Genomic DNA, 25,057 nt, shown 5'->3' on the forward strand with positions numbered 1-25,057 from the left:
TTGCCTTCTCTCTAGAGACATTAAGATCACAGAGGAGAGAGCATGGGCTTTGTTGTTGGACAAACTTTGGTTCAAATCCCAGCTTTGCCATCTACTGTCCTATCAGACACATTATTTAACTTCTCTGACTCTGTTTTCTCTACTGTAAATTTGAGTAACATAGTTGGCATATAGTAGCCTGGTGCATACTAGGCATTCAGAAAAGTAGTTCTCCTCTCAGACAGCCATCGCTCCACCCCAGTGTCTTTATTCCCCAGCTTGGAGCACTGCCCTCATCTCTCTGACTTTTAAGGAAACTTGGATTTCCTCAGTTATTTTGGCCAGGATGTGGACAAACTCATTTTCACTTTAATCCACTAACATGAGGTTGGGATTTTTCATAAGGAACTTCACTAAGCAAATAAAATCAAAATCCCAAACAAAGAAGTACAGAAATCATGGGAGCAAGAATTTATACAGCACATATTCCTAATCATAAGGTAGCTGAAGCTTGGCCTCAGATGAGCTTAGCTGGTGCGACGTTCTGATCTCACAGGTCTCAGTTTATTCTCTCCAGCCTTGTTTTTCTCTTTTTGCCAGGAGCATAGCCATGAGTTGATTGTTTGGGCTGGTTCTATCTTTATGCATTCAACTTCTTCCCATTGTTCTATGCTGGTGTGCAGTCTGATGTATCTAGTACAGAGGTGCCTAACCCTGGCAGCTTGTTAGAATCACTTGGGGGGCTCTTATTAGAAATGTAGATTCTGAGGACCTGTCTCTGGAAATTCTGCTTCACAAGGTCTGGGTGGGAATCAGGAACCTGTATTTTCTTTAGGTGCCACCCCTCATTCTGTGATGCCATATGGTCTCCATCATTGCCATCATTATCCTGAGAAGCTCTTTAGCAGAGAATTCCACGTGTATTCTCATGTTTTCAAAGTTCCCACCTTCCTATACAAACTCGTCTCCCTATACCTTTTATTTAAATCTCTTAGTTCCTATTTGCAGGCCAAAGGCCATCTTTTTTGTTTTATAACTTTTTATTTTTAAAATATTCAAACACAGAAAAGTTGCACAATATAGTACAATGAACAATCATATACCTTCATTTAGACTCATCAGTTGTTAATGTTTTGTCACATTTGCTCACATGCTTGTGTGCTCTCTCTTTGTTTACACACACGCGCTCACACGCACACATATGACTGTCCATTTGCAGGGCAGAGATGATTGATCAAGTCTCCTTCCTTGCTTGACTCGTCCCAGGTGTTCCCCCTCTCCCAGGTGTTGTCTATCACAGCTATTCGGGCTCCAGTTTCACCCTTACTAGTGAAGTGTTAACAATAGGAATGTACTTTCTGCATGCTTACACAAAGAAAAATCATTTTGTCACACCCCGTATTCTGCATTTCAGCCACTCTAAAGTAACTGGGCCCTCTTCTCCGACCCTTTGGTGACTCCCATGTGGTCTCAGGTACCTTTTACTCTGATTTTATATATCATGTGCTCTGACCATACCACGGTCACTGCATTCCCATGTGAGTTTCCATGGCCCTACCTACCTCTGCTTCCTGTGTGACCTATTAGAGGCTTCTCTGGCTAACCTATTGACTTGCCCTCTGCCCATGCTGAGCTCTAGCCCCTGGATGACATGGCAGCCTCTGGAGCCAGCATGGAACACATTCTTCTGTCCTTTTAAGGTCAGCGCAACCTTAGAAAATATAGCCTTTCTGACAGTAGCTTTAGACCCACCGTTTGTTCAGCTCTGCTGTTTTTGTTCAGATGCTGACCTGGTCTGAACTAGTGCTCAGCTCTTCACTTTTGACCGGTTGGCTCTGCTCTAATGACTGGCCAAACAGGTTCCTGCCTGGTCACCCCATTCAATTTCTTTGCTGATTGTTTCCAGGGTGTGGGAACATTTAATTTCAGTTAGAGATCTTACGACATCATTCAATGTGAAATCTGGCTTCTCGGAAGGCTGCAGAAATATCCTTGTCTAGTAGGGTAGCCAAGTGAAATGGAGGACAGACCACCTGTGAGCCTTTGGGGATTTCACATGCCTTCCCTAGGGGCTTTGCAGGGGACCCATACTTGTGTGCAGGGAGCCCAGGGTCCATCTCTTTCTTGTGTGAAAGATGCTCAGAAAGCCAGAAAAGTGTCCCCCAAACGGTGCATTTATTCTTTGTGCCTCTGTGTCTCTAGGGCTGGCCCACTGAATCCACATGGTAGTTCCAGTGGACTAGACACATGGGAGAGGCATGGGATGGGAAAGTCCTTAGATCTTTTCTCACTTCCAGTTTAAGAGGGAAGAGGGGACAGCAACTGTTGGCCTAAGGAACCTGCTTCTATTCAGGTATAGAAGAGTTTGGATCTTGCTCTAAATAGAAGACAATATTTTATGATGGTTAAGAGCTCAGGCTTTGGCATAAGATGGGCCTAACTTTGAACCTTGACTCTGTCACTTCCTAGATGTCAAATGGGAGTAAAATTACTAACTGTATATACAGAAGTTTCACAACTTCTCTGTGCCTCGTTTCCTCAATTGAAAATGGAGTTAATACCTCATGGGGTTGTTGATCAGCTAAAACATGTAAAGCACTTAACACGTACTAGTGACTAGTACGTAGGAAGTTATCAAAATAAGTGTTAGTTGTTATTTGAGTTGGGAGGATTAAGAAGTAATTTATTTGAAGTGTTTATCACTGGGTTTATATTAAACCCAATAATGTTAACAAAAACATAAAAAGCACCCCTCCCCCAGCTCCGTGGCAGTGGCCTCCTGGCTTCTAGTGTAACATAGATGGAACATTTTTTCAGCCAAACGGCAGGAGGACCAGGCAGAGGAGACCTCTGTTCTGTGTCTGGGAAATGAGGGAGACAGGCAGGCCCTGACCAAGGGTGGGGATGCCTGCGTAATGTCAGAAGCTGGCAAAGATGCCCATTCTCTACTTACTGACGTGGACCTGAGTTGGTGCTGATGCCAGTTCCTCCTCTTTGTAGGTTGCACAAGCTGATCTGGGGGAGCTTTGGCAACGGGCTTCTGGAAGGCTCCGGGGTTATTGCAGGCGGCAGGGATGATGGCATGCTTACTCTATACAATGTGACCCACATCCTGTCTTCGGGAAAGGAGCCTGTGATTACCCAGATACAGAAGCACACGGGGGCTGTCAGAGCCCTTGACTTTAATCCGTTCCAGGTACTACATTTCAGTTAATCAGACACGGCTGACAGATCTGAAGGGAAGTGTTTGCTTGTGACCTGTGGTCTCTAACTCTGAGCCCTTCCCAAGTTGTTGTGGGGGTGGCTTTGGAAGCCCCGCATGTGGGTCTCCTTCCCCCTTTTCTGCTCTCATCTCTTCCTGGGAAGGCGTGTCTCCAAAGGCCTGTTCCTTCATACAGGGCAACCTCCTGGCCTCAGGGGCCAATGATTCAGAAATCTTCATTTGGGATTTGAATAACCTGAGTGTGCCAATGACCCCAGGATCCAAGTCACAGGTGAGGAGCCTTCTGGTGCTGCTGCTTAAGAGTGTGCACCTGATTTTCCCAGGGAGCGTTGAATTATGGAGGCAGCCAGCCCACAGGAGATTTCCATCTTCACCACTGGAGGGCACTAAAGCTCCACAGACTAACGTGCTGCCTACCAGCCAGATAATAGAGAGTTGGAGTTGGGTGGGGACGCGTTGGGGGTGGCTTGTGGTCATTAACTGACCCAGGGGTTTCTGGAAGGCAAATGAAGAAGGGTGAGGGGAGTAAAAGACATTGAGAGAAGGCGTGAACGTACTGTTTATCATAGTATAGCTTAGGCAAGCTTGGGCCCTGAGCTTAGCTGACCAGGGGCAAGAGTAGGACACCCAGATACACCCTTGTCCTTTTTGGGGGAGGATCAGCGTTGTCTTTGTATCTGGTTCCCCCATGTGGTTGGGGGACTTGTGTGTCTCTGTCTCTGAGTGTACCTATCTTGTCAGTCTGTAACTGGGCCCATCTTTTTCTTCCTCGCTTTTGTTTCTTATGCTTACAGTATCGTGAGGTAAGTTCAGTATGAATTTGATAGCACCTTGTGTCCTAAAAGTATCAATGGCTTTTCTCTCTGCCTCATTCTCTCTGGGGGTCTTGGGGGTCTATATTTCCCTCCCTCCCTCCCTCACCTTTTTCCTCTCCCTCTCTCTCTTGTCAGAGATGAGAGGGCTGTTTTAAAATCTTGACTCTATCCTCTCAGGAGCACTTTGGGATAGGAGTAAAACCCAAGTGCATCTGTCCTCTCAGCTTCTACACCAGTTTCCTAAAGCATCCTCTCTGGAAAACTCTCCTCCCAGCTTCCCGAGACTGGCTTGGTTTGGATAGCCCCATGTCTACTCTTGGCCTTTCTCTGGGTGGTTGGGAGCAGTGGAAGAGCAGCTGTCTCTTGGTCCAGGGGTGACAGATTGTCCTCAACCTGCCCCCCACACATCCTGCCTCAGCAGCCCCCAGAAGACATCAAGGCACTCTCTTGGAACCGTCAGGTTCAACACATTCTGCCTTCTGCTCACCCCAGCGGCAAGGCAGTCGTGTGGGATCTCAGGAAGAATGAACCTATCATCAAAGTCAGTGATCACAGCAATAGGGTGAGTTGAATACAGGCAGAATATAGGCTCGGGCTCTGCTGTCTCTCTCAGGCCTAGTGTTGGAGCTGCTCTCCCCCAGGCGAGGGTTCTGCTTTCGGCTGTTACACCTGTGAATTCAGCCTCAGCAGATTTCCATTTGAGAGTGAAAGCTTAGGGAAGCTGAACTGAGCTGATCTGGAGGCTTCTGGTGCTCCTTGCTATGGTCATCACTCATTCCCCGATGGCTGTGGTGTTCCCAGTCACATAGGAGAGACACAAAGCCTACCCTCAGAGAGGTCCCATTTCAGCTGGACAAAAAAGATTCATAACCAGAAGAGTCAGGTTACATGGCCCATTGGGGTCTGCTTTGTTCACAGATGCACTGCTCAGGCCTGGCCTGGCACCCAGACATGGCCACCCAGTTGGTGCTATGTTCAGAAGATGATCATCTTCCAGTAATTCATCTGTGGGACTTGTGCTTTGCCTCCTCACCCCTGAAGGTGCTGGAGAGTCACAGCAGGCAGCATCTCAAACCCCATCCACATCCTTGTTGGAGGGCGGGGGCATAAATGACCTGGGTAGAAGGCAATGCATGCCTCACTTTGGCTACCAGACATTCTCCCTGGCTTCAAAGCTATCCCAGTGAACACATAGTTACCCAGTTCTAGTTCCAGGTCCAATCAAGAGGAGTTCCTTTAGACCCAGAGGTTATGGAAAAGAGCCTGAGTTTCCATCTAACTTCCAGAGATGGGAGTGGGGATAGGGTCATGAGAAATACTGGAGCCAATGTTTAGTCCCCCTGGGAGAGTCCCCAAGCTCTGATCTGAGGACAGTACTCATTTCTTTAGGTAATTAGGTTGCCTCCTTCAAGAGTTCTTAATAAGGGAACCTTGGCTCCTGTCTTTTCTGTGAACAGGCCTGCCTCTGAAGCTGTAGCTCTTGGGCCTACAGCAGAGAAAACAGCCCCATAGTCTGTTCTTTCTAACTCAAGGGCCATGCCCCTTGGGGACTTTTGAGCATTAGGTCCTCACTACCCTCCTGGGCTAAAAGCACCCATAGGGATGGGTGCTTGCCTGATTCATGTTGATTCATAATTCCTACCCTACAATCAGGGAAGAGAAGCAGGCCATCCTTCAGTGACCTGCAGGAGGCAGAGTGGTATAGTGCATAGTGCACAGGCTCTGGGATTTGACTTGGGTTCTGGCTGCTTGACTGCTGAAAGTTCCTTAATTTCCTCCAAAGCCTCATTTTCCTCATTTGTAAAATGAAGTCAGACTGCTCATTTTGGGGGAATGAGATTTATCCAAGATACATAAGGCACCCTGCTCACAGTAGGCATTCAGCAAACGTTAGTTCCTCTTTCCTTTCCTTTTTAGGGGGATCCTGTCAGTGTCATGGAGTCAGGCTGACGCTGAGCTACTGCTCAGTAGTGCCAAGGACAACCAGGTCTTGTGCTGGAACCTGGAGAGCAGCGAGGTAGGCTGGCCCTTCTGTGGGCATGCTGGGATGGTAGGGGAGTCCCGGCTGCACCTGTGTGTTCTGGGTTTCCTTACCTAAGTCAAGGTTTCCTTAATGGTTGTGTTCCCTCATATTAGGTGGTGTATAAGCTACCCACACTGAGCAGCTGGTGCTTTGATGCGCAGTGGTGCCCTTGGGACCCTCCAGTGTTCTCTGCTGCCTCCTTTGACGGCTGGATCAGTTTATACTCTGTGATGGGTAGGAGCTGGGAAGTCCAGCAGATGAGACAGGCTGACAAGGTTTGAAGGGCTTGGTGGAGAATGCTGGAGGGAAGGGACTGTCTCTGTTTGGCGGGAGAGGGAAGGACATAAGCCTGGGAAGAAGTGGGGACTATTGGAGACTTGGGAGACCAGAGCCCTGGGTTTGGGAAGGCTGAACCTTTGCTCCAGTGCCCATCTTCCCGGAAGGACGTCAGTTCCTGCCCAATATAAAGGAGGCCTTTACCTTGACTCTTGCTCTTGGATGTTCCCAGCGGTATTTCGGGGAAATTGGACCTCCATGCTAGGACCCTTCACTGTTTTGGAAGTATGAACTGTCTTTCCTCCCTGCCTCCTATAGATCCGTTTTGTGCCACACTCCACTGTAGACATTGGATGCAGTAGGCTTTCCAAGAGCCTTATTGCATGGGAGTCCCATCCTCACTACCAGTCCCCTGGAATATGAGAGTCCTGCCTTTGTGGGCCAAATTGGGTGTCTCAAGGATCCCTCCCAAAATGGAGTTTGTAGGTAGAGTTCCTGGCTAAGCCACCACTCCACACTGGTGATGCAGGTGTCCTTTTGCCCTCAGATCTCTTCTTCCTTTAGCAAAGTCCAGCATCTCCCACCATTGCAGGTGCCAGAGCAAGTGGCCCAAGCATCATTGATATCTCCCCTGAAAAAAAAAACCCCAAATGGATGAGAAGGCCAGCAGGTGTCTCATTTGCTGTAAGTGTAGTGTGTGTGTGTGAAGCCTATTGTGTGCCCAGCATGGAGCTGTGTTCTGTAAGAGGTTTATTCTCACTGCCTGTGTCTGAGATCAGGTCCCACTTTACTGCTCAAGCAGAGAGTTGCTGTAGCTTCCCTCTCTACCCCTTCACCCTGCTTGCTGTGCCAGTCCTATCTAAAAGGAATTGATTGCTTTAGAACTCTCATTTATGGAGAACTGCCTGAGATTCCATCTGATTTTTCTCCACATCTACATACCTGGACTGGTAGTGAGTCCAGGCATAGTTAGAATACAAAAAGAACAGGATGAATACAAAGCAGGAAAGAAAAAAAAATGTAGATTTCATCCTTTCCCTCCTCTGCTCAAAACCTTTGACCGCCCCCCCGCCATTGCCTTATAGACTCAAGGCCAAATGTACACAGCCCCATTTACCTCCAGTTTTTTTGGGGGTGGGTGGGAGCACTGCCCTAAACATCAGGTTTATTGTGCCGTTCTCACATTCCAAACCCAAACCCCACCTCTCCCAGTGGGGAACAGCAGAGGGAAGGATTTTCACAGTACCTGCAGACCTCCCCATCAACATTCCCCTCTTAACCCTCAGTCCGTCTATCTGTGGTCCACTGAGACACAGCTAGGACAAGGGCCGAGGAGAAATGGGAATCTCTCCTTGGGACAACAGGAGCAAGAGGCTAGAGAACTTGATACCCACCACCTCCCATGCCCCAGGAGAACAGAGGTCAGCAAACCGTCCATGCCATCCAGCCCAGTGGAGTGGGGGAGAGGAAGATGATGGTGACTCCAGCACAGCCGGGCTTGCTGCTTAGGCGCCAGAGGTGTAGGGAAGAGGCTGGGGCAGCAACACAGGAAAGGCTTTCTCTGCAGATCCAAGAGAGGAAACTATCTTTGGAGCCAGAAAGAAAAGACCTTGGGATACTTTCCTCTTCCCCCAGGTCCTTTGTAGCAGCGGGCAGCTTCTTCACACTGTCTGTTCAGGAGGCCACTTAGTGGCTGGGGGGATGGGCCTTGTGGAACAGTTACAGGACAGGACACTGGAAGTCTTTGAAGGTGTTGTGGGGTGTGGCCACAAGCTCCTAGCTGGAGGACCCCACCTCTGGGGATGTCAGGTAGGAAGTGAACTGCTCTGGCTTCAGCTGAATTTGATAATAGTTCTTGTAGATTGTTTCCATGAGAGTCTTTCTCTTGCTGTAGGATGACCAAGGCTGGGGCTCCAGGACCAGGATGCCCCTAGGATGTAGGTGCCAGTAGATCTGGCAAAACACGCACTTCAGCCCGTCGTCTGTCCAGTTGAAACGCACCCACCTGTTGAGGCCGAGGCAGAGCACCACGTCTTATGTGAGTGTTTGGGCCTGCACCAGCTCATCTCGATCCAGCGCAAAGTTACCTGCCCTGGAGAATTCTCTGCTGAACTAAAAAAAAAAAAAAAAAAAAGGCACTAAAACAGGCGATGTTGTCCAACTTCCACTTCCCCCAAAATGGCCAAGTCCTGCTCCAGTTTTTATTCCCACCTTATTCTCATGTGTTCGCTCTACTCCAATTATATATGTCTACTTTCTGTTCTATGAATAACTCAACTCTGCTGCCTCCACCTGTACCTTACCCTTCAGCTTCTCTCCTGAACATTGAATCCTACTGCAGCCTTTCAAGGTCGCTTGCTTAAATACCACCCTCCTCCATGGTGCCCGTCTTTAGCCCCATCAGAGGTGAAGAACTCTGAGGTCAAGGGGCCTGAATTCTTATCATAGCTCTGTCTCTTACCAGCTGGGTAACCTTGGGCAAGTCACTTAACTCAGGACTTTAGTGTTCTTATCTGTAAAACAGGGATAGTAGGACCTGCTGAGCTTCTATTTGTGAATTGACATGAAACTCAAGTAAGAATATATGTAAGCACTTCGTAAAACTGTCGAGTATTATACAAATCAAAAGTTAAGATGGTTCTGTTTAGCACAATCTGTAATGTAGATTTTGTGCTGTAGGAGTGGTGAAGAATTCTGGCTGGGAACATTCATTAAGGAGGGGGTAGTAGTGAATGGTTGGGGACTAGAGCAGTAGTTGTCAAGCATGGCTGCAGTTGGAATAACCTGAAGAACTTAAAAAAAATACTGATGCCCGGTACCACCCCCAGAGCTTCTGATTTTTTTGTCTGGGGTACAGCCTGGTGACTTTGGATAGCTCCCCAGGTGGTTTTAATGTGCAGCCAAGGTGAACTGCTGGAGTAAAGGAACTTTCCTGGGCTCTGCTTTTGTTCCAGGTGCTTTATATAAAGTACCTCATTTGGTGAGAAGGATTCTCAGGTGGGGTTGTTGTGGTGGTTGAAGGCACAGAAGCAGGAATGAACTGGGCACTTTGGAGATGCGGAGTGATCACATGAATGAACAGAGAGAGAGGTGCCGGAGACGCAGGTCTGGCCCTGATTTTGAAAGATTTTGTGCACTCTAGGCAGAGGAGCTTAAGCTCTCTCTGGGGCCTTGTGAAACCAGTACAGGCTCCTGAATGGCAGCAGGGATAGGGTTGTAGTCTAAGGCTTGGAATGGAGGAGGAAAAGACCAGTGCTAGCACTGGGCGTGGGAGACATTGAACAAGAAGAGGGAAGGAAGACTTTGTTGTTGCTCAGCTATTGTGGGTAAAAAGACTGTGATAATTCCAAGGAGTTTAGTCCAGGTGACTGGGAGAAAGGTGGTACCAGGACAGGTGAGGAAAAGATGAGTACCATGTACTGAAGTTTTAAGCTGATGGCGCTGAAAGTGCAGGAGTGGTTTTGGGGTGGGGGTACATTCACTACTGAATTCCTGATCCTATTCTACCCCCAGGAGTTCTCTTATTATTGCTTTCCTATCCTAGGGTCGACCAATAGATAGCCTTCCCTATGATCCTGACTTGGTGTTAATTTTTGCCTTCACCCTTCTTGTTTTTCCTCAACAGTTTGGGGGGAAGCTGGTTACCTTTGGCCTCCCCAGCACCCCTGCCCATCAGGTGCCACAGCCTTGCCTCCGCCTAGTCTTCATCAGTCAGGTCACCACAGAACCTGAATTCCTCATGCGGTCAGCTGAGCTGCAGAAGGGCCTGGGATCAGGAAATCTCCTGAATTACTGTCAGAACAAGATCCAGCAAGCATCACTGCAAAGCGAAAAGATGCTCTGGCAGTTCCTGAAAGTAGGAAGCCTGAAGGCTGGCTGCTCAGAAGTGTTTCTCCAAAGCCGGGCACCCCAGCCTCTGTCAACAACCACCATGTGGCCCAGATTACAGAGGCCCTAACCTCGCTGGGATTTTTCCTACATGGCACCCACCCCGGGCACAAAGTCTTCACCCTTTACCCGAGGCTCAGAGACCATTCATGGCTATAGGGGAACTGAGGAGTACAAGCAGCATTTGCCTTTTTCCTACTGTTGCTGATGTCCTGGCTACTTTACCAGAGCCAGGATGAAGGCTTTCACAGTGCCATGTCACAGGGCAGTTAAGGTGATGGGAATGGAGAAGAAAGAAAGGGAAAGGAAGGGAAGAGGATCAGTTGGAAGGCTTTGAGTTGTTTCAGGTAACCCAAGGCAAGTCATTGTGGTGGGACTCAGGGCTCAAGTCCCACTCTACTCTGGAGGCATGGTTTCAGTTGCAGCGTCAGTTTAATTTCAGGTTGCTTATGACACCATGATGAGTGATTTATGTGTCAAAGGAAGTGAGCATGTGAGAGGAGAGAGCTGAAGAAAGAAAGAAATCACTGGACAGGCAGTGAGAGGATTAGTCATATCTTTGGGATTATAGAGTAGAATGCAAAAAGAAGGACAGGGACTGTCCTGGGGGGTCTGAGAAGAACTTGGAGTCTGTGCTTCAGATATACTAGAACTTTTTGCTTTGTTTTGTTTTTGCGGTATGCGGGCCTCTCACTGTTGTGGCCTCTCCCGTTGCAGAGCACAGGTTCCGGATGCACAGGCTCAGCGGCCATGGCTCACGGGCCCAGCCACTCCGCGGCATGTGGGATCTTCCCAGACCGGGGCACGAACCCGCGTCCCCTGCATCGGCAGGCGGACTCTCAACCACTGCGCCACCAGGGAAGCCCTATACTAGAACTTTATGAAGGTCGATACCAGGAATCTTAGGAGAAAAGGATCTGAGGAAGATCATCAACCGTAGAATGAAGCTAGAAAGAGATGTGGGAAGAAAATAGTAAGAAATAATGCTATTGTTATAAGCAGGATACAGGTAGTAGCTCCAGGAATGGTGGGGTGGGAAAGAGTAGAGGGAATAATTGGGAGTTCAGCCTTTACTCTGCTGAACAAAGGAGGCATTGGTGCCCATAGGACAGAGGGGAGTCTGATTTAAAAGCTACGCAAGAGCTGTTCATGATGATGGTCCTGAAGCTGGGTATGGATGAACATTTCCAGGAGAAGAAGATAGAAGAAGAAGGGGGCCCTGAGAGACTATGAGAAAGATCATAGTAAGAATTCATGGTTCAGTGTGGGATAAATGAAGGGCCCAGGCCAGCTAACCCATTAGGGTAGGGCTTCAGGAAGCCTTGGCCCTTAGTATCTGGAACACTGAATAAGCTGACTTCGTTTACTATATCCATGCAACTTCCACTTAGGAGTCTTCTCACCTAGCCGTTTAGACTCATAAGACTACTGAAGGCTCACTTGGCATCAGTCTCCTCAGAAGGATAGGGGACAGGAACCACAGCTTGTCAGCAGGGCAGCATCAGGGAGCATCAGGTGGTTCTCTTCTGTGGGAGTCCTTGTTACAGTCCATGAGGCAGCTTTGAGTTCGCTCCTTCAGCTCCCCAGGTGCAAGAAGATGAGATATACATCAGGCTGGTGTGCTAGCTGCCCTGGCTTGGAAGCTCCAGGCCCACAAGAGCTAATATCTCTTGTACAAACTCCAAAAGGGTCCCTGCAAGGGATCTGTTTAGTACAGGAGTCCTTGCTATCAGGGAAGCCCATAGCATGGTGTCCACATCAATTATTTATAGTTTACATAGTTCTGGTCCAGATGCAATTTACCAGTCACAAGCTGTGTTGCCTAGAAACATAGCTGACATTTTACTCTTATCAGGTTACCAGGGCAATAGATCTAGGAAGTCAACTGAAGGTCCAGTTCTCATTGCAGAAGGGGGAAAGGGTTTGTTAACACATCTGCCCACACCCCAACAGGAATCAAGTCTGGGGAGAAATAGGGAGAGATGGTGTTGGCCTCAGTGAGCACTTCTGGTAGTACAAAGAACTACATTTGAGGGTACACTGGCACAGATGTCCAGCTGGTGCAGGAGAGCGTCTTTCACATTCATTTAATGGAGACTTCTATGTTCTGTGGCTCCTTAGGTGACCTTAGAGAAGGACTCCAGAATGAAATTCCTAAAACTATTAGGATACAATAAAGATGAACTTCAGAAGAAGGTAAGCTGCTTTCACATCAGAAACGTGCTTGATGCAGAAAAGAGAATCCTGCCAGTGGAAACCGTCTCAGAATACCTCTTCCATTAATACATATACGAGCATTTTACCTCCTGAAGGTAGTTTCTTTCCCAGGAAAATACCTCAAGGATCTTAGCGAGTCCAGTTGGTGGGGTAGGGAGGTGGGAAGAAAGCATAATGCTTATTTGACCTCATGCTGGGAAGAGTGGTACTCATAAGTCTCTCCCTTCAGGCCACATGGTTGAAGAGTGATTTGGGGCTGGGTGAGAGCCCTCAACCCAATGGAAGTTGACCTTAACAGTAACAGACAACAGGCCTTTTGCATCCAGGTGCGGTAGGAGCACAGCCAGCCTAACCTAGGGTAGCACAGAAGATCTGCCTTTAGGGTATCTTCCCCTTCCTAGCCCTAAGCTTTGCTCTCAGTAAGTGCTCAGCTTCTGTGGAAGTCTTCAAACTCCTCATTCATTTAAAACCAGAGTGAGACACAGAGACCTAAGCTTTTAGGCTAGGGGTAGAGTTGTGTTTTAACCATGAAGTAGAGCACTTCCCAAACCATACCTGGTTATTCTTTTAGCTTTACCCATTGAGGGCCAACTCTTTTTTTTTTAATTGAAATATAGTTGATTTACAATGTTGTGTTAATTTCTGCTGTATAGCAAAGTGATTCATATATACATACATTTTTTTATATTCTTCCCCAGTATGGTTTATTACAGGATACTGAATATAGTTCCCCATGCTATACAGTAGGACCTTGTTGTTTATCCATTCTATATGTACTAGTTTGCATCAGCTAATCCCAAACTCCCACTCCATCCCTCCCCCACCCCCTCCTCCTTGGCAACCACAAGTCTGTTCTCTATGTCTGTGAGTCTGTTTCTGTTTTGTATTGATAAGTTCATTTGTGTCATATTTTAGATTCCACATATAAGTGATATCATATGGTATTTGTCTTTCTCTTTCTGACTTCACTTAGTATGATCATTTCTAGGTCCATCCATGTTACTGCAAATGGCATTATTTCATTTTTTATGGCTGAGTAGTATTCCACTGTATATCTGTACCACATCTTCTTTATCCATTCATCTGTGGGTGGACATTTAGGTTGTTTCCACGTCTTGGCTATTGTGAGTAGTGCTGCTGGGAACGTAGGGGTGCATGCATCTTTTTGAATTATAGTTTTGTCTGGATATATGCCCAGGAGTGGAATTGCTGGATCATATGGCAACTCTATTTTTAGTTTTTTGAGGAACCTCCATACTGTTTTCCACAGTGGCTGCACCAGCTTACATTCCCACCAACAGTGTAGGAGGGTTCCCTTTTCTCCACACCCTCTCCAGCATTTGTTATTTGTAGACTTTTTCTTAAAATAAATTTATTTATTTTATTTATTTATTTGTGGCTGTGTTGGGTCTTTGTTGCGGCGCACGGGCTTTCTCTAGTTGCAGCGAGCGGGGACTACTCCCACACTGAGGGAGGAGACAGAGGAGCGACCTGAACTCTGGGAGGTCAAGCCATGTTGTCAGGGACTAGAGTGCATCCCTCTATGTTTAGTAGAGGGCATTTATGGTCCTCTTTTACTTTTTCTTGTCACATCTCAGTGCAAGAGCTTTGCCCTTCACTGCAGAGCAGGATTAACCTCACTGTTGTCTTAAAGCCACTGAGGCTACTTGTTCCATAGCTCATGGTCCCCCACCTGTTTTCAAACAGGAGGAGGAGGAGCACAGGGAATCTGTGCCATTTAAGAAGTTTCTGTCTCTCTACAGACATGCTGGGAACTCACATGGAGCAGGAGGGTGGCAGGGCACTAACTTCTGAAGCCAGACTCTGTTACGTGTGCTCAGGAAGTGTGGAGCGGCTGGTGGAGTGCTGGGCAAAATGCCCCCGGGCTTCATCCCCCATGGCTCTACAGGTACCCCTTCTCTGCAGGGCCCTGGTCCCCCGCATCAGGCCTTTAGGAGGGGCTAGCAGTGGAGATTGCAGGGACATCAGAGGTGAGTCTTTTGAGTAACCGGGCTGGAATCAGGGTATTAGGGAAGAGATTAGGGCCCCTAAAGTCTGGGACCTTTTCCATGGGTAAGCTATCATCTTCCTTCCTTCTCAGTCAAGGGAGACTGAGCAGCAGCTGCTTAGATATTAACCGTCGTAATTTTTTCCCACTTCAGGTTTGGGTGTATAAGTTTACATGATATTTGAGTAATTGTGAGCTTGGGCCTTCTATTAGCTTCTGTGAAAAGTCCTGTATCTAAATTGTACCAGATACTCTGTGGGTACCCAGAGAAGGTGGGGGTCACAGACTCATGCGGAGACAAAGTCACACATGAAATAAGAGTATAACAGAATCTGAAGTTGATGATGTATTAGCATAAAAGATAAAAAATCCAAAAAGAAGAGGCAGAAATGTATAAGAGTGTAAGACTCAAACGGCTTGGGAAGTGAAGCCAAGTGGCCCTTCTCTGACTGTCATATCTCTTATATATCATATATCATCACCTGCTACCTGCACCTGGCTATGGCCAGGTGCCCTCATACCCATAGCAGGGAAGTCCTTGGTTGAGCTGCCTGGGCTTGGAGAGCAGGATGTGCTTTGAAGAGGGCTGACTGCCCTTATCCTTGTCCCTATAGGACCTGATGGAGAAGGTGATGGTCCCTAACAGGAGCTTGAAGCTACTGTGGGGTGCTGATGGGGAGAGCCCAGGCCCTGCCACAACCTACAGAATCGCTCAGTATGCCAACCTCCTGGCAGCCCAGGGCAGCCTGGTCACTGCCATGAGCTACCTACCCAGTGACAGTGCTCAGGTGAGCGGGGGCATGTGGAGAAAGCATACCATTTCATTCAGTCATCTAACACTGGCTGAGCACTTCGATGTTCCAGGCACTATGCTAAATGCTGAAGCTCCCAGGATAAATAAGATCTAGTCCCTCAGGAGGTTCACAGTCTCTTGGGGGAAAATCAGATGTCAATAATTTATCCTGCTACAACAGAAGCTTATACTAAGCACTGTGGGATTTCACAGGCAAGGGGCTGGCTTTGTCTGGAGAAGTCAAAGAAGGCTTCCCAGTGGTTAAAACATTTGAGCTGGACCTTCAAAGAGAAATAGCTTACCAGAAGATGTCAGGCATTCTAGGCAGAAAGAACAGCGAGAAGGAAGGCTTGGCAGGAATTAGAGACCTTTTGAGTCCTCTAAGGTGGCTGAAATGTAGAGGGTCGGCTGAAGTTTGAATGCTATGTGGGGCCAGGCTTGTAAGAGGGGTTGTTTGCTTGTTTTAACTTTACTTAACACAGTTCTTCATGATTATAACTTTCATAGCCACCAATTCAGCAGCTGAGAGATTGGCTTTTTCATGCCCAGGGTTCTGGTGTCTTGGGCCAGCAGTCTCCCCCTTTCCCCGGGTTATTGTGGGAGCTGCTCCCCACTCTCAAGAGACATCATCTCCCAGACTGGGATTCCAGTCTTCTCACCAGGTAAGATCTTGCTTGTTCATTCATTCAAAAATACCTGTTAAGTGTCTACCAAGTGCCAGGCATGATTTTATAGTATATTTATAATATAATATAATATATTTATAATATATTAGGGAAAAAATGATGAAAATTCCTGTCTTCATAAAGTGTAGATTCAGTTATTGTTCTAACAACTATTTATTGAACAACTACTAGGCACTTAGAACAGAAAGGTACACAAACCATGATCCTTGCCCTTAATTAGCTCATAGTCTGGTCTAGGAAAGATAGGTAAAAATTAACTACAGTAAAATTCATAAATACCATGATTGGGATATGGTTAAAGATTAAAGAGCCATGAGATCACACAGAAGAAAGCAATTTACTGGGGGATGGGGGAAGTTCAGGGAATGTTTCAGAACGAGTATGATGTTTGATCTGAGTCTTGAAGGTTAAAAGTTATTTAGGCAAAGGAAGAGGTAAGGAAGGCTATTTCAGGCAGAGGGAATGGCATCTACAAAGGCAGTGAAGGGAAAGTAAGCAGAGCCCATTTGAGGAATGACTAACATTTTAATGGGGCTACAAAACAGGTGTTTGTGGCAGTGGACTGAGTTAGATGAAGCTGGGGTAACAAGTGGTAGTTAGATCAGGAGAGACCTGGCATTCTGTGTTCAAGAGTTTAGACTTGAGGGACTTCCCTGGTGGCACAGTGGTTAAGAATCCTCCTGCCAATGCAGGTGACACGGGTTCAAGCCCTGGTCCGGGAAGATCCTACATGCCACAGAGCGACTAAGCCCGTGTGCCACAACTACTGAGCCCACGTGCCACAACTGCTGAAGCCCACGCACCTAGAGCGCGTGCTCCGCAACAAGAGAAGCCACTGCAGTGAGAAGCCCATGCACTGCAATGAAGAGTAGCCCCCGAGCTCTCCGCAACTAGAGAAAGCTGGCAGCGGAGCAACGAAGACCTGACACAGCCATTAATTAATTAATTAATTAAAGAAAGAGTTTAGACTTGACCCTGAAGGCAGGCAGGAGCTATTGAATGGTCTTATGCAGGGGAAGGACTAGCTATGTGTCTAGGAAGGGCAAGGCTAGAGGTGGTTAGGAAGCTATAGCAAGAGATAGTGAGGGAATGAAAGACCTGAAACTAGAGAGTGAGGTTGGATTTGAGATATTTAGTAGGTAGAATTAATTGACAGAAACTGGTGATGGTTAAGAGGAGTGTGCTAAATGGGGGGACTGACCACAGTGCCCAGATGGATAGGATGCTGTTGATTTATGAGACCAGGAGCCTACTAGAGGGGAATAAAATCCAGGGAGATTGTAGATGAAGGTATCAGGTAGAAAAGTTCTGATGATTCATCCTGTCCCACCTTTAATTCCCACCCTAATTTTCTTTCCTCCCTCACCTTCCCCCTCCCTCCTCCTCCTCCTCCTTCCCTACTTGCTGGCTCTCTCTCCCTCCCTCCCTCCCTCCCCTCTCCCTTTCCTCTCACTCTCTCTTTTCTATAATTACAGATTCACAGGAAAATACAATAAAATGTATTGGGAAGTCTCATACATCCCAAGCCCACCACATCCCATGCCAGTGTCCCACACAACCACAATACAATATCAAGGCTGAGATATTGACATTAGTATAATTCACAGATTCAGATTTCACTGGTTTTACATGTATTCATTTGTGTGTGTGGTGTGGGTAACCATGTATGAATTTTACTTTTCATCTTTTTAACAGAGTCCTTCACAGAGCAAAAAAATTTAATTTTATAAGGGCCAGTTTATGAAGTTTTCCTTCTTTGGATCATGCTTTTCATGTCAAGTCTAAGAGCTCTTAGCCTAGTCCAAGGTCCCCCAAATTTACTACTGTGTTTTTTCTAGAAGTTTCATAGTTTTATGTTTTACATTTAAGTCCATGTTCCACTTTGAGTTAATTTTTGTGCAAGTGTGAAGTTTGGGTCAGGTTTCCTTTTTTTTTTGCCAATGGATGTCCAGAATCATTTATTGAAAAGGCTGCTCCTCTTCCATTGAATTGATTTTGCTCCTTTGTCAAAAATTAGTCAGACATATTCGTATGGACTTATTTCTCAGTTCCGTGTTCTGTTCCACTGATCTGTGTGTCTGTCCTTCTGCCAGTACCACTCTGTCTTGATTACTACCTCTATATCAGTAAGTCTTGACATGGGGAATAGTAATTCCTCCTACTTTATTTTTCTGTTTCAAAATTGCTTTGGATATTCTAAGACCGTGTTCTTTTCAAATAAATTTTAGAGTAAGTTTGCCTATATCTAAAAAGAAACTTGCAGAAATGGACAGGAATTGCATTGAAACTATAGATTAATGTAGGGATAGTTGACATCTTTACTATATTGAGTCTTCCCGTACATGAACATGTTATGTCTCTCCAATACTGTCTCCATCAGCACTTTATAATTTTCATCATACAGCTCCTGACATGTTTTGTTCATTTCAAACATAAGTATTTAATTTTCTCTTGAGCAATTTGAAATCAAATGGTATTGCATTTTTAATTTTGGTTTCCACTTGTTTATTGTCAGTGTATAGAAATGTAATTGGTTTTTATGTGTTAATCTTGTATCACGTGACTTTTCAATGCTCATAAATGAGATTCCTGAACTCATTTATTTGCTTTAGGAGTGTTTTGTGGATTCCTTGGGAATTTCTATGTAGATAGTTATGTCATCTGTGAATAGAGACAGTTTTATTTCTTTTTTTCCAAATTGTATGCCTTTAATTTCTCTTGCGTTATTGTAGTACTAAAATAAGAATGGTGAGTGTGAACACCCTAACCTTGTTTCCAGTCTTAGAGGGAAAACATTCAGTCTTTCACCACTAAATATGATGGTAGCTCTAGGTTTTTTGTAGATGCTCCTTATGAGGCTACGGAAGTTTTTCCATCTGTTCCTGGGGTACTGAATCATGAATCAGTGTTGAACTTTGTCAGATGTTTTTTTCTGCATCATTTTATATGATCAAATGATTTTCCTTCTTTAACCTGTTGATATGGTGGATTACGTTGATTGATTTTTAAATATATCATGATATACATTGCATGACCTGGGGTAAATCTCATTTGGTTGTGGTATATTATTTTTATATACATTGTTGGATTTGATTTGCTAAAATTTTGCTGAGGATTTTTGTGTCTTAAGTTTATGAGAAATATTGGTCTGTAGTTTTATTTTGTAGTGTTGGTATCAGGGTAGTACTGACCTCATAAAGTGAGTTAGGAAATGTTCCTTCTTCTATATTCTGGAAGAGATTATGTAAACTTTGTGTTAATTCTCTGAATGTTTGGTAAAATTCTCCAGTGAAACTATCTAGGCCTCGAGACTTTTTTTTGGTGGTGGGGGGGAGCTTTTTAATTACAAATTTAATTCCTTTATTAGTTATAGAAATATTCAGGTTTTCTATTTAATTTTGGCTGAGTTTTGGTTCTTGAGGAATTTGTCCGTTTTTTCTAAGTTGTCAAGTTTATGAATGTAAAGTTATTTGTAGTATTCCTTATTATCTCTTTAATGGCTGCAGGGTCTGTTGTAATGTTCCCTGCTTCATCCTTGATCTTGATGAATTGTGTCTTCTCTCTTTATCTTTGTCAGTCTTTATAAAGGTTTATCAGTTTTGTTGATTTGTTGGAGACCTGTCTAGGCAGAGCACAGAGGAAAACATCTGGCATGGCCAGAATGGATTTGGGAGGCAGTATGTCTATCTAATGAGAGGAGCTTAGAGTTTGAAGTCTGAATTCTCAGTACTGTCAGTTACTGGCTTTGTACCTGTGGGCAATATACCTAGCCACTTTGTTTCTTTTGAAAATTGAGAGTGGTTGTTATGTTGGTCATTTCAACCCCACAGGATTGTTCTGAGGGTCAAATAAGGAATATAGTTAAAAGTACTTTGTAAATGGTAGATCTCCACACACATATATTAGTTATTTATTATTATTATAGTTTTTTAATTGCTGCTTTATTCCTCTCTGATGTGCTCTGAGTCTCTCCCAAATTGAAATTTGGTGGCAAATGACCTGTTTCTATCCCATTTCAGCTTTATCTCAGCCGCGGCTCTCAGGAGGGCAAAGGGTGCAATCTCCTAACCCCGTGGGATTCCCTGGAACATGGCCTCTTCCTGGTGCACCCACAGCACCCCCAGACATTATGCAGGCTGGTTCTGCCTCCCTGCCTGAGACTCCTCGACGGCTCCCTCTGCTTCCTGTGAGAGCGCCAGGCTTCAACCCTATGAGCTCCCAGCCGCCAGCCCCTCCTGTCACCTTCTCTGCAGCACACCCTCCAGGAGGGCCAGGTGCTCCATGCGCCGATACCTTCCCAACCACTGGCATCTTGACTCCTCAGCCGGGTCAGTCTTCTCCCATGGCCTCCCTCTCCTCCCCTCCCCACTACCACCTTGGGAGTCTCTTTCCTCAAGCCAATGAACTGGGGTTGGAGAATGTCAACTCAGAGTGTGGCTGGTCTGTGGAGGGAGGTGTGGCAGACTCCAACTAAAATAATTTTCCTGGTCTTCAGACCAAAAATTACAGTGTTTTTGATCATGCCCCTAAAATACCTCTATATTTATACTATTCGGGACCTCAAGATTCCTTGGAAAATGCTCCAGTGCCCAGGGGAAACCTCCAGAGGAAAGAGGTCAACACATCTCCCCCCAACTCAACCCCTTATACATTCACCAACGACCCACACTCTAGTTCCGTACAGAAAGCAGCCTGGTCCTTCCTGTTCTGCTTTCCCCACTCACTCTTCTCCCCTCAGCTCCCTCCTCTTTCCTTCTTATACACATTCACCATCTTCTCACTTCCAGGTTCCCCACGCACTATTCTGTGCCCTCGTTCATTCATAATTTCTGCCACTCCCTCAAAGTAGGGCCGAAGGAGTCTTTCAGCTTAGACTCACGTGCCTTTCTTTTCTCTCTCTTTAGTTGCCAGAGACATTCATGCCCCCAGCACCAATTAGTGCTCCAGTTATGTGCCTCACCCCTGAGCCACGAGGGGTCCTTTCCTCACAGCCTGCTGTCCCCAGTGTGAGTCATGCTCCCCCTGGAGCCCCAGGAGAACTTAGCCTGTAGGTGACAGGAATGATGTGTTTCCCTCCTCTTGGAAACCTTCTTTTCTTGGGTATAGAAAAGCAGGGAGCACGGTAGATGGCTTCATTCCTCAAGTTGGAGGCAGACTCTGGGCTGAAGGAGATGGGGTGGGGGGCAGATACCAAGTGTCTCTACTGCAGACAAGGGAGGATGCCCCTCCTCAGCTCTGCTCTGCTCTAGTGGGAGCAGTGTGACCCCCAAGTCACTGAGGACTAGTCCTGAGGGGAGCCATGAGCAGGACAGCTTGCCTCTCTCTCCTGTGTCCCTGCTCCCTCCTCAGCAACTTCAGCGGCCACCTGCGAAGATGGACAGGAAGGAGCTGCCCCCTGAACATCAGTCCTTGAATATCAGCTTTGAGGTGCTTCTGCAGCGCTGCTCCCTGTCTGCCACTGACATAGTGAGTCTGAACCTTCCCCATGATGCTCCCCTCCTACCCTAGCTGGTCCCAGGACCCCTTAGCTGTAGACCAGTTCCTTGTGTGACTCTTCTTACTGTCCCTGGACATGCTGCCTGTATCTTATACTTGTTTGATGTCCATGTGGAGTTGGGGAGGACTTGTCTGGTCTGGAGGTTATCTCCTTGGCAGCAAGACCAAACAGCACTGAGACTTAGCGCTTGGAAAGGCCGCAGGGAGTACTGCAAGGAGGGTGAGACCAGGAGTGGGGAGACCTGCCATTCATTCCTGGCTGCGTCAGCTTGAGCGAGTCACTTGGCCTCTTCAGGTCTCCTTTTTGTCCTCCGTGAAATGAAAGAGCATTAAGCCATTCTAGCTCTAAGGTACCGTGATTCTTTATGGTTCTGTGTAGTGTTAGGCATAGTAGCTGGAATCAGAATCCATTTCCCTCCCTGCAGAAGACAAAACGGAAGCTGGATGAAGCAGCCCAACGTCTAGAATGTCTATATGAGAAGCTCTGTGAAGAGACAGTAAGTACAGGCAGTGGTGCTCCTCTGCCTCCCACTCTTCCACCTTCACCCATGGCCAAAGGGTGCCCAGTGTCCCTTCCTATGGGCCTCACCGACCCTGGGTTCCTTACAGAGTATAGACATCTTGCCTGGACTGGGCTCTAGAACTTAAGTCCTCTCTTCTCCCTTCCATGCCTCCAGGGTAGGGGCGGGGTTGGGCTTACTGACTGCGGGCTAATCCTTCCACAGCTCTCGCCTCCTGTCCTGGCTGGGCTCCACGAGGTTGCCCAATGTGTGGACGCAGGACGCTTTGAGTGGGGCCTCGCTGTGCATGCTCAGGTGGTGAGCTGCAGCAGCTTCAGCGAGGTCTCCAGCTTCATGCCTGTCCTGAAGTCCGTCCTCACCATCGCTTATAAGCTACACATCTAGACCAGGCAGCTCCTCTTGCCAGGAGGCCACTTCTACTTTACTAAACTCCTTCCTGCAGGAAAGGGGAATTTCGGAACAGATTCCGTTTGTTTTTCCTAGCCCTCTTCCCTTGCTGCCAGGTATATGATGCTGTAGGCTTGGCTCCAAACAGGCAGAGTGCCTGCTCTCCACCCTTTCATGCGTGGCCCTCTGGGATCTGCTCAGGGCTCTCTCAGCCTGTTCTTCTTCACCTTCCCTAAAACTGTACTCCAACAGGGCCTGGTGCAGTGTGTCTTCTCCCCCGGGGATATTCTAAGTGGCTTCTGAGAGGGTGAGCAGGATCGTTACTTCCAAGTCTACCTCGACTGTACCCATCTTGTGGGTCTTTTGTCTTTCCCCTTCTGTGGGTTATGAGCCTGACTTTACCTTTTCCTTGCCTCTGACTTCATATTTCCAGGTTCATACTTCTCTGAGTCACAGAGGCTGGGGTAGAGTTGACTGCTGTTCACCCTTTGAACAAGTCATACCCATGAGGGATGGGTGCTGAGCACAACGAAGAGAAGGAACTCAGACCCTTTTAAGAAGGGACCTCTCAACTGCCAGCATTGTTAAGGGTGGGCTAGGTGAGGTGGAGGGTGGATGGGATACCTTTTGCTGAGAGCTGTCTTAGGCTATGGGATAGGAGCAGAGGGACCACTACCTGTGTGGAGTGGCCCCTGACTCAGCCTGCCTGATCCCTGGCCCAAGGCCTAGACCACTCATTCTGTGATTAGAAGCCATATTAATGAAAGAGTCTTCTAGCACTGTTCTTCAAGGCTTGGAGGCCCTCTTCCCCCAGCCCCACACTTCTCAGGGCTGCCTTCTCTGGCTGCGCTTTCATCGTTGGACTCTGCATTTGAAGCACTGATGTACTTTATGTGCAATAAAGCTGCTTTAGTTTGGTTTCCTCTGTCATCTCCCAATTATTATCTCCTCTAGGTCCTATTTTGCTCTTATCTGTCTTCCCAGTCCTTTTTGTTCTTGTTCCCTATACCCTAATAAGGCAGGGGAGAGGCTTGGGGACAGATAGGAAGTCAGGAGAGTTGAAGAAAGGAGGTGGCACTGAATTAGGCTCTCCTTGCAGCATTTATGGTCACTCTGCTGTGTGTGTGTGTGTGTGTCTCCATCCGTGCCTGACATTCAGCTCCAGGGTTTTCCCCACACCACTTCAGGGCTGAGCTCAGCTACACAAAAGGGACTGGGTGTGAAGCCAGGGGTACGATCTCTAATCCTGTTGTAGATCGCATCATGTCTGCGGGCTAGATGTGTGTGTTTGGGAGGAAAGGATTGTTAGGCAGTATTTGTTTGTAAAGCCACTTGCTCTTCAGATAATACTTGCACTAACTTCTATTGATGAAGCAGTGTGAGCCCCAGCAAAGTCCTTTCCCAAAGTGTCTTTGAAGCCAAGAGCCCATTGAAGGGAAGAAAGGCCGGGAGAGGGGATTAGTTTGTTCAGCAGCTGTGAATTTCAGTGGGAGGTTGATGAACTCTGAAGTCTTTGTTTAAATTAAAGGTGGGGAGAAAAAAGCCGCTGCTGGAGCGAGAGCCTCACTTGGGGCCCTGAACTAACACAAGGAGAAGTCTGAGCTGCGGGGAGCTGTGTACTCACTGCGAAGACTTTTCCCAAACACTTTTCGGGAAAGGTGTTATGAGAAGAGAAGGGGGCGGAGTGGGGGATTAGCATGTGAAATGAAGTTTTCATTGACTCCGTGGGGGTAGAAGGCTATTTTAAAGGCATTTTGTTCTCTTATTTTCTCTTCTTGAGCTCTTTAGAGATATTGTTTTGCTAAGGCAGGCTTTCTTCCCCCTTCTTTCCAGTCTGCGGATTGCCTCTATGGGAGCCAACATAAATATTTCTCCTCCAGGAATGCGGGTTAATTAAAAGGAAATGAATGAGTGGAAGCATCCAATCCAGACCCACAATAGGCGAGTGCCCTGGCCTGCCCTTCCCTCCCACCACCACCAGCAACGCCAGCGCTGAGCACGACCCTATCTCTGTCTTTGCCCTAACCTGCTGCTAAGGCCAGTTGAGGCTGCGATTCTTTTCAAGAAAAGAAAGCCCTGCCTGTGTGTAGGCTCACAGGCTAGGGACAGGAAGGAGACAGTGTTTTGTCCCCTCCACCCAGCGTCCTTGTCACTTCTCAGGACCTCCCTCTGCTTCTGTCCCCTGGCTGAGACAGATGGACTCCTAAAGAGCACACAAGAGGAGGGAAGGGGCCTGGGTTCCAGGACTCACCCCACGGTACCGTACTAGTTAGGGGAACAAGCCACACATCTTTCTCAGCATCAGTTTAAATCTGTAGAACAGAAGGTTTCACTAGCTGGCCTCGAAGGCGTCTTCCCAAGCAACCGGTCTGGTTGTCCACATTTATAAAGGGGAACACAGCACTGGTGATTGGTTGTAAGAACCTACACTCCATGAATGCAGAAGGTCAGTGTGTTGTTCACCACTGTATTTCCACTCTGGTGTTCATTGAATGAATAAATGAATGAATAGATAACGCAAGAGGGGGGAAAAAGCAATCCAGATCTAAGGTAGCTCAGTATTGTTTTCTTTATAGATGCAAATGAATGTGGTATCAATCATATCCATTTGGGAATACAAAACAACGTATGAAGGAACTTTCTGGCAGCATGACATGTTTCAAGTACTGACCTGGAGTTATCAAATGTGGAGCACAATAGTCCTACTTGTATGCTGAGAGACCTCCTGGAGAATGTCGCTTTCCT

General features: G+C 46.9%; 1 protein-coding gene across 1 annotated transcript in view; it reads left to right on the forward strand.

The window, feature by feature from the left end:
- The window catches only part of SEC31B (SEC31 homolog B, COPII coat complex component), a 31,661-nt gene extending 6,785 nt beyond the window's left edge, over positions 1-24,876 (forward strand). The window contains 24 exon segments of the mRNA XM_060286003.1: positions 2,980-3,175; positions 3,378-3,473; positions 4,436-4,579; positions 4,936-5,078; positions 5,935-6,034; positions 6,154-6,315; positions 6,864-6,959; positions 6,962-7,000; positions 9,942-10,172; positions 12,326-12,400; positions 12,517-12,519; positions 12,651-12,707; positions 12,709-12,752; positions 14,129-14,330; positions 15,044-15,217; positions 15,730-15,808; positions 15,811-15,884; positions 18,002-18,056; positions 19,928-20,230; positions 20,459-20,523; positions 20,813-20,959; positions 21,258-21,374; positions 21,830-21,901; positions 22,130-24,876. Of these exon segments, the coding sequence (XP_060141986.1) occupies positions 2,980-3,175; positions 3,378-3,473; positions 4,436-4,579; positions 4,936-5,078; positions 5,935-6,034; positions 6,154-6,315; positions 6,864-6,959; positions 6,962-7,000; positions 9,942-10,172; positions 12,326-12,400; positions 12,517-12,519; positions 12,651-12,707; positions 12,709-12,752; positions 14,129-14,330; positions 15,044-15,217; positions 15,730-15,808; positions 15,811-15,884; positions 18,002-18,056; positions 19,928-20,230; positions 20,459-20,523; positions 20,813-20,959; positions 21,258-21,374; positions 21,830-21,901; positions 22,130-22,309 (2,854 nt within the window). The 3' untranslated portion in view covers positions 22,310-24,876.
- Positions 24,877-25,057: the final 181 nt, after the last annotated feature.

The sequence above is a fragment of the Globicephala melas genome, chromosome 16 (genome assembly GCF_963455315.2).
Source record: "Globicephala melas chromosome 16, mGloMel1.2, whole genome shotgun sequence".
Lineage (NCBI taxonomy): Eukaryota > Metazoa > Chordata > Mammalia > Artiodactyla > Delphinidae > Globicephala > Globicephala melas.